Raw genomic sequence first — 9,519 nt, 5'->3', positions numbered from 1 at the left:
ATGGTCTAAATGCATGCTAAAGGGTTTACCTTTACCTCTTTTTCAGCAATTTCTATCACTCCAGGCCTCACTCGTAATTCTCCTATAATACATTTGTTTTTGGAAACCGTCCATGCAGTGATATGTATGAAAGCATAAGTAAAAAAAGATGACATTTTAGACACTGAATACATAGAGTGAGTGACAATTGTCTTCTTCCAAGAAAGTCACTGAATACAAGCACTTGTATTAAAAAATAAGTCAGTCTCAGCTCTTTGTCAAGTTGACTGTTCTTTCAGTCGTTCATGGTTGGAGTTTATGGTTGTGTCTGCTTCATTTTGCATGAGGGAGTTATATGTATGTGTATGTACCCGTGTTCACTGGTTTCCCTACATGTGAAGAATTTGAGCTATAATTTGCAATGGCTTGTTTGAGGTTCAGACACACTTTCAACTTTTAACTTGCAACTAGTTTTTGTTTAATTTCTACAGTGAAAAGTTAGTCTCCTGCCTCTTTTGGTGATGTTATAAATTAGTTTTGGGTTTTGAGGTTTATGTCCAGACACATTCTTCAGGCTCAAATCAGCATTCCTTCATTGTTCTTCCTTTCAGATCAAGCTCAGTGTTCTTTTACCAACATCATTTTTTTTCCAATTTATGACACTGAAGATGTTGTATGCTAGGTATTTATTTTTTCTCATATGTTTGCATATTTTGTCTTATGTGAATATGACCACTCACATACATTTATACATTCTTTCACTGTATAGGCTATTGTAATTTTAGTACCCCAAAAGAGTGTATAGTATAATAAAATCTGTATGCAACTGGACATAATCATGTTAGACAAAATATTAAAACATTGTTTGTCCATATATAAAGTATTTAATTCTGCAGTTTGCAACATAATGTTTGTAGTGCCCTGTAAAAATACTTTAAAAAGTGGCTTTGCCCACAATGTTGTGTCCATACAGTATGTAAATGTGTGTTAGTCGGTGTGTGTATGTGTGGTTATGTAAGCGGTATGTGTGAGGACTGACTGAGAAAATCTGAGTTTCCTCCTGGGTGAGGTGCAGCCTCTCCCACAGTCTGTAAAACGGCTGAGGAGCTGCTGTCAGGTCCCTGGGACAGGAAGTTGAAATGTTCTTCTCCTGGCTCTAGCTTGCACTCGCTAATGAATAGTTCTGTTCCGTCCCAGTTGCTAAGGTCAGCGTGGGCGTTGCCACGTTTGCTTCCGTTGCTGCCGATGCTGTTGCTGAGTGTGGAGGAGACACCGGTGGCACGGTTGGTCGACAGCTGGCTAAGATCATGCGCAGAGAGCGATTTCCCAAGACCGCCTCCCCAGTCTGAAGGTCTCCCTTCTGGGCTAGATGAGAGAAGCAGGAGGGGGTTAACCTCCAGGCTCATGTGCCTCCTCCAGACCCCTTCAGATGTCAAGCCAGACTTCTCCCGCAGCTGCACCTTTCCCTGGACAGAGCCTGGCTCACTGTCAACCTCTTGGTCAACATCCACACTGCATCCCACTACAACAGAGGGGCCCAGGCTCCCCTCGTCTGCTGCCACTACATCTGTCATATCATCTGAGACAGGGTCAGAGGGGCATCGGAGGTGAGAGGGGTGCACCATGGGAGGCAGCTGGAGAGTGAAACTCCCTGCTGAGGGAGGTGGGGGTGGCAGATCGGGGAAGTGTGCTTTTTTGGAGGTGCCATTAGGGGTAACCAGGGTTGGGTAGGGGCTATCGGGGGGCAGCAAAGGCGATGGAGACAGGGAGGCTGTGGATGGGGGGTAGGATGGGGGGGCTGAGTCTGGAGGGACATCATCATCGGCTGGTGCCAGAATGAGCCGCAAGCCTCTCGGGTTGGCGCCAAGCGAACGGTGCATGCCACTGTTGCTGTCTCCTCCAACGGGATCACCTCCCTGGGGGGAGGGGAGATCCCTGCCAATGATGGAGGCAGAGAAGTCAGAGTGGTGGTGCTGGTGATTCTCCAGCTCAAACAGGGGCAGGGAGGAGAGGGTGAGTGCTGAGGGGCCTTTTTGCAAGACTTGGCGGTAAACGTCCAGCAAAGAGTCCAACTTTGACTCGATGGAAGTTACCTGGACGAGCAAAGAGTGACAGAGTGAGAACATGGAGAGAGGAAAAAAATGGAACAATAAAGAAAGTAAGGCTTTGATGAGCTGTGAAGAAGTTAAGGATTTTAATTAACCTCCGCATGTATCTTTAACCAAGGTATTTTCTTGTAATACTGAAAGATTTCGACGCAGATGTCAACTTTTTAAAGTCGCAGAGTATTAACGGTAAAACTTTCCAAATGCATTTTTACATGAACTGTTCTGATACAATTTTGCCCTTTTCTGATTTTTTTCCAGACATACCTGCCTCTCCACCTTACACACACGTCCCAGCATGCTCATGCCCTCCAGAGAGTCTCCATCGGGGTGCAGTTTGTCCCTCACTTTCTTATCCACAGGAATCTGGCCTTTTCCCAGAATCTGATCCACCCTGATACACACACACACAGACACACATACCGGTGTTATTACATTAGAAAACAATGACGTTGTAATATAAGTAGGCATTGGAGCTTCATTTCAGGTTATCCGAAGTCAGACAACAAACCTAAAGCAACAGTAGAATGTTAAGATAAGAGTTAGTAAAACACGCATTGGCATTGAGTGTTATATAAAAACACTAAATCTCCAAACACGTATGTAAAGGAAAACTAAATTTTAGGATTGGATTAAATGCAATGCAGTTCGCATTGAAAATATGTAAACATGAAACATTTCACACGTGAAATCCAACATGCACCAGAAGAAATGACATTACAACACACAAGATCATCCTTGTGCTTGAAGAATACCAACACAGACATTAACAGGGGCATCCATCACTGCTTATTCATACCAGTAATTTCACAGAAATAGAAGAGAACACATTTCATAATGTTTGAGACATTTCAGGACCAAATGCAGCTCATGCAGAATATCCAAGTATTATCAAATTAAACTTCTTTATTCTTCCACGCTATAATAATGTTGAATTAGTGAAGTTAATCCGTGTGAATATTACACCTCTGCTCTCTCTGACTTCACTCAACATAAATGAACTGCAAATACCCTCTCAAACACCCACAACTGCACACCAGTTAGCAGCATTCACACTCAATAAAGTTTCCCCTCTCTGACAAAGGGAAAAGGGATGAAGTACGGAACTACAGATGAGACTAAAAATGGCACCGGGCTGGTGTGTTTGTGTGCATGTCCGTGTGTATACAAAAGACCAAACGTTTGTGTGTGTCAGACGGGGTTAATTAAACCTTACCATGTGGGTGGAGTTTAACACATACAAATAATTAAGTTTTGGGTAAGACGTAGGAACTGAATTGCAATGTAATGTAATATGCCTTACACTTTTAAACTCAGTTTTATGTGATTGTCAAACTTTAAAATAAGCACGTAAACTCCAACCATCTGGTTCTGAAAAAAGTTAATTTAAATCACATCGTTTGCATTTGTTTGCAGTCAGACACGTTTAGGGACCGCCACTAACGGGATTCTACTCTACTCTAAACTTAAATGAAGTGAAATAAAAGTAACCCTGAGCCAGAGAGCTTCTTCCTGTTGTTGCTGTAATAATAGTGCAGGGCAGGAGAGGACATGTTCCTGGGTCGGCTACTTAGGCTGGGACCAGAGCCCGCTGCACTGGCCACTCTGGAGAGAGGAGAAAGTCTGGGTCAGATACGTCTCTCTCACTCAGTCACGCACACGTACACACACACGCACACACTGAAGTGTGAAGACAGGTGCACAAATGATCGAACCAGTCATCCACTCATTGACACAGCATGTAGATAGACACAGAGAAAGGATGAGCAAGCTAAAATGTCCATGTTTGCCAATTCAATCATTCAAAAAAATCACATGAATCTAAAGCACCCGTTTTGGGCTTTCGCATGCTAGTTGTGATCTTAACCAAGCTGCTGCGAAACTGTGAAAACATCCCTCGTAAAGATGACTAATGTGACAAAAACGTATTAGCGCTCCTAATGAGACACAGGACGTCTGAAGAACTCTGTGTGTATCTGCAGCTTAAGCCAGTACACATTCATACCAGCAACCAACTACAGAAAACAAGCCCTATGTTATTCCCCAGGAGTACGACTGACAACACTGGCATCACCTACTGCACTGGTATTCAGCCTGTCATTCATACCAAGAGCTAAAAACAAACTTCCTTTTACAAAATAGACAGTAGTGTAGACATCCCAATCCATAATGGTACTGTAGTGCCCCCTGGTGTGACAATGTTCCAGCTTTGCTTGGAACTTTTCTTGATACAGAGACTTAAGCCATTCAGTTAGGGCTTGTTATGTCAGCAGGCACATATCCAACTAGACGAGGTCACCAAGTTGCTCAAATGAGGATTATCAAACGTATTTTAGTTTGACACAAATACTAAATATTGTGTATTTAAATTGCCTTTCCCTTAATAAAAATTTGAAAAAAAAAAAATCAAATCAGTGTTTTTAATTCAAATTTGTTTTATTTATATAGCATCAACACAAATTGCCTCAAGGCAACGGTGGCATGGAAAAACTCCCTTTGAACAGGAAGAAACCTTGAGCAGAACCCAGCTCACATGGAGGGATCCGTCAGCTTGAGGCCGGCCAGGTGGAGACAAGTATACGTGATCTAGATGTAATGTTAAGCTACATCTGGATCACAAACTAAACTACGATTAGAATCCAATATTTGAGCTCCTCTGGGACCTCTATAGTTGTGTTCTGATGTTTTGATGAATGAACAGTTCATCGAAGATGAAACTGTCACCTGGGCTTGACCTGGGCCAACTAGTACTCATGTGGAAGCCATTTTAATATGCATTACGAGGATGACATACCACATGCAGTACGATCTCAGTTTCAGTAAGGCCCCTCTGTCTGAGACTACATGTAGCCTACAGGCAAATGGTCAATATTAATTGGACATATTTTGCTTAAATTACATGGGAAATCTCCATTTACAATACATGCTGTTTGACCTAGGTATTATAGTTAGTTGGGGAGCAATCGGCGGGAAGATCAGAACGGGGTATGCCTAACCCCTGTGAAGACTGCTTCCTCCGGGCTTGGCTGTAATATAAATGCAGGGAGGGAGAAGAAAAGGTCTTGACACGGCTGCTGAAAGGCCTTGGAGGGGGACCCACTACAGTGTCTAGTCTGGGAAACAGAGGGGACACATATGTACACATACACAAACAGTCTCTGGACTTAGTTGGAATTAAGGTGAAAGTTGAACAATTTTTACTTGAAAAGATGCATTGAATCTATAAAACTAGCAGGAATTGCGGCAACATTTGCAGGAACACCCAACTTCACAGGTTTCTGGTACATATATAAACTCGAACAATTAACACCCAAGTAAAAATGGTTACGATAAAGATAAAAGCACTGGGAAAAAACAGATAATAGAACATTTAAATATGCAGAAAATAATGCTTTTTAAAACAGGAACAGTAAGATTTGTTTAAATATTATGTAAGTGTGCATGTCCAGTGTGTTCTGACCTGGTCTGGAGACTCTTGATGCGACAGAGCATGTCCAGATGTCCTGCAGAGTACTGCTCAATGACATCCTTCACATCATATGGACGCAGTGTCTCCTTAAACTTCTTCTTTGCTACGTGGAATTTCATGATCCTACACACAGAGAGAACAAATAAAAACACATAAAACCCATGACAGTATGACAGAGGAAGACAGAAGAGAAATATCTGTACGTTCAAGCACTAAGGTGTATTTGCAGCAACTGACCATTAGATGGCAGCACTGACTTTGCCAAAACCCACAGAAGGCTCTTTGATGCGCTTCACTTGTTGATCTTTTTTTTTAAATTGTGATAAAGATAACATAAAGGTTCCACTGTCAAAAGTATCTAATGGAAAATGTTTCCTGGTTCTCTTGTCAAATCCATAAAAAACAAAATGAATGACTTCGAAACATGAGTGTAGTTTTCTATCTCCCTCTGTTTGGCAAACAGAGGCACTGCTGAGTGAATAATATTGGTACAGGTAAGGAGATCTATGTTCTTGGGTCATTTAGATTCCCCGGTGGCTCCTGCTCGTTTCCAGTTGCCTGTTTTTCTCACTGTCTAGATGGAAACAACGGTAACAGATGACCCTCTGTAACAACAGTCCCAACAGGGCAGGGGGTGTCCAACCGTCAACCCGACACCCTGGGAAAGCCCTGGGCTCTGGCTGCCCATGGAGGTAGCCAGCTGGGTGGGCAGGCCGGCCAGGGTTGGGTAGTAGTGGAGTGCTGTGTGAATGTGTGTATGCATCTACTGTATGTCTTATAGAGAACAGACTGAATGGTGATGGAGGGGGTTTCAGAAAACAAAAGCTCGAGGGCAAAGTGTGTGTGCGCCAAACCTAAAATTTGAGAGAATCAAGAACAAGCTATTACCATTTTGGGGGGAACAAAAAAAATAAGCTGGTTTTATTTGTTTCAAAAGTGGATTCCAAAAATATTCTACTCGAGACTGTCACATAGCTTCCAACCACTCTCCATTAAAATGATAAAACACGGTTATGCTGATATACCAAAATGTATCAAGAGAGGAAAACACTGAATGAAACACTATTAAAGTTAATCACAGTGCATGACACTACAACAATAAATACACAAAGACTTAATGAGAAAATAAGCGACACCGCAAGCTATTCACTCTAAATGTGCAGCCGCTTGTTTACATGAGAGATTGTTTGGTCCACATGGGCCAGATCTGCGCCTGAGCTGATAACGTTATTAAAATTTTAAATACATATTCCATTCCTTTTATTCTCTTCAACAGCCTCTGTAGAGTACATATTCTCATAGCCGGATAAATTATTAATGGAGTGGCAATGTGAGAGTAGAGGAGGAAGAAAGATGTAAAGCGCGATCGGAGTGAGTAATACATGGAGAAAACTAATTAAACTAATAACATTAATCAGGGATAATAAATAGATGCCAATCTACAATTCCTAACCCTTGCTTGTACTTTCAGATCTATTATTTGTGAGGAAAACATCCAATTAGCATAAGGCTTTTGAATTAATTACTATTTTTTATTTATTATTGAAGAGTTACAACGCAGTGCTGTTATTGTGCCATGAAAAGCTGATAAATGTAAACACAAATTACAAATTACTTGTAAAATGTTAATTTAATGGCTTTTCCACTCAATAATGTTTTTATCTTGTTTGTTGTCGTTGCTATGGACCGCTTATTGTGTCTGGAATAAAGATTTAAAAAAAATAAAAAATAAGAACACAAGAAACCTGCCCGATAATCTGATATCTGTCTAAACACAGCATGGGATCGGTCCAATTAGAATATATAAAATTAGGATTTTTACTAACCCGCATATATTCATATTATTCATATTTTCTCACCAGCTTGTCATTTTTTCTTTAATGCAAATCCTACTTCACTGAGGGTTGAAAATAGACGTTTTTACTATGAAAAATATGGAGAGGGTGAGAAGAAGCGGTGGAGTGAGAGAATCATCCGGCGCCAGTTGGATAAACACTTGCTCATGGGGTGCCGGTAAGAGAGCAGGGTCTGCTGAAATGCATCCACACATAGAGTCACGCACGCACAAAACAGAGCAGGACCGCTCAAAACCCCCTCGGGCGAAGATTCAAACCCAGCAGTAGGTCATATAGTCATAAAGAAAGACAGATGTAGCAAAAAGAGAAGACAAATAAAGACATATTTGTATAAGTATATATATACATGGATGAAAAAAACATTGCTTGGGGGATACAAATGTGAAACGCCAGCACTGATGAATGAATGTAGGTTTTTCCCATCCAGAAATACATGTATAGTGAGGAAAAATATGAGCCTATATTGTTGTGGTATATTATGGATTGCATCTTCAAGCTCTTTGTCAATTCCTTCAACAGCCATCATTTGTGACAAACTGTAAACCTGGATCATTCATGATCTTTCTGATCAATAGACACAAATCATAAACAGTCCAGGGAGAAAGATGAGGGGCTGATTGATCAGTAGAGTGCCTGACCTGACATCAATGGCTTAACTTCCAAAGATCTCACAAGATTGTCTAACCTCCACGGACCACCTTCCTAATATTGTGTAGGTCTCCCCTGTGCCTTCAAAACAGTTCTGACTCATCAGAGATTGGACTTGGGTCTTCTGAGGGTGTCCTGTGTTCTGTGGATCATCCCACAGATGCTTGATCAGTTTGGGATCTAGTGAATCTGGAGATCAGGTCAGCACCTGGCTGCTTCCATCAAGGAGTGTCACTGCTATGGGGAGGGGGTGCATGGTGGTACACGTCTAAGTAACATCCACATGAATGCCAGGTCCAAAAGTTTCCCAGCAGAACATTGAATTGTCACAAGATGGTCAATTTTATTCACTTCTCCTGTCAGTGGTCATAATGTTATGCCTGATCGGAGTAGATGATCAATAACCAATCATTAAAAAGACACAGTTCAGTCACCAATTGACCGATAACTCTTGACTACAGTGACCAGTCATTGTGGTTCCAAAAAAATCAATAGACATAGGTAAATGAAAAAAAAAAAAAAAAAGGCCTAAGAGAGAAGATAATATGTGATCAATAAGATGCCCTTTATCTGCTCCAGCAAGCCAGAAAATACATAGAAATGCAGAACACAACCAGTCAGAAAAAGAAGACTGGCTTCAGTGGCATTACAGATGAACAGCCACCTCGTTCTTGATTCAGCCATTCACAAAAGGGAGAATGGAAAATGAGATATGAGTCACAGCTAAACTAATAGTTCAACATTTTGCAAATATACTTATTTGCTGTCTTGCTGAGAATTACATGGAAAGATTAACGCTATTATTCTGCGTGTTCAGTAAATATCACTGCTCTGGTCATATTCAAATTCATGGTTTGAGACACTGCAGACAGATGTCTTAAATTGTAAGTAAAGGTCTTCTCACTATACCTAGAATAAATTCTATATCAGACACGGTGCCTACAGTAATTTTGGTCCCACTGTCTGGAATTCTCTACCAAGTGAGCTAAGGGCTAGCGTTCAGTTAATGAGTTAGACTTTGATTTTAGAACAACTACTAATGCCGCTACACCCTTATCCACTTCCCGTTTTTATAACTATAATAACCTATTTTGTCATATATCCTTTTAATTTGAAGCACATCGTTTTTGTCTGTTGTTTGAAATGCACTGTATAGATGAACTTGACTTGGCACCAGGTACAATAGCTTCCTGGAATCTTATAGTCCAACCACAGACTTCAGGAAGTCACTGCTCTGTCTGGTATGGTCCCCTCTGTTTTCACTCATTATGCTGTGCTAAGCTAACCAGTTTCTGCCAGCAGTAGTTTTGTATTTTCCAAAGAGGCAGAGGGTGCAGATAACAAACTTATCAACCAACTCTTTCCCAAAATGGTGTATAAAACAATGAAAGTGCAAGCTGAGGCTTTTCCTCATGCAGCTACAGAAAAAAATCCACTAGCTTTTGGATTTTGAAGAACAAAC

The 9,519-nt window shown here is 41.1% G+C and overlaps 1 protein-coding gene across 1 annotated transcript in view; it reads right to left on the bottom strand.

Moving 5' to 3' along the window:
• Positions 1-989: 989 nt before the first annotated feature.
• Positions 990-9,519, bottom strand: part of kcnq5a (potassium voltage-gated channel, KQT-like subfamily, member 5a) — a gene marked incomplete at both ends in the record, with an annotated part of 99,801 nt that continues 91,271 nt past the window's right edge. Inside the window, 5 exons of the mRNA XM_084561743.1 lie at positions 990-2,072; positions 2,352-2,478; positions 3,576-3,689; positions 5,081-5,197; positions 5,545-5,676. Of these exons, the coding sequence (XP_084417869.1) occupies positions 990-2,072; positions 2,352-2,478; positions 3,576-3,689; positions 5,081-5,197; positions 5,545-5,676 (1,573 nt within the window). The remainder of the gene's footprint in view (positions 2,073-2,351; positions 2,479-3,575; positions 3,690-5,080; positions 5,198-5,544; positions 5,677-9,519) is intronic.

The sequence above is a fragment of the Chelon labrosus genome, assembly GCF_963514085.1.
Source record: "Chelon labrosus genome assembly, chromosome: 15".
Lineage (NCBI taxonomy): Eukaryota > Metazoa > Chordata > Actinopteri > Mugiliformes > Mugilidae > Chelon > Chelon labrosus.
The sequence above is the reverse complement of the archived record's forward strand: the minus strand, read 5'-3'. Positions and strand labels throughout refer to the sequence as shown.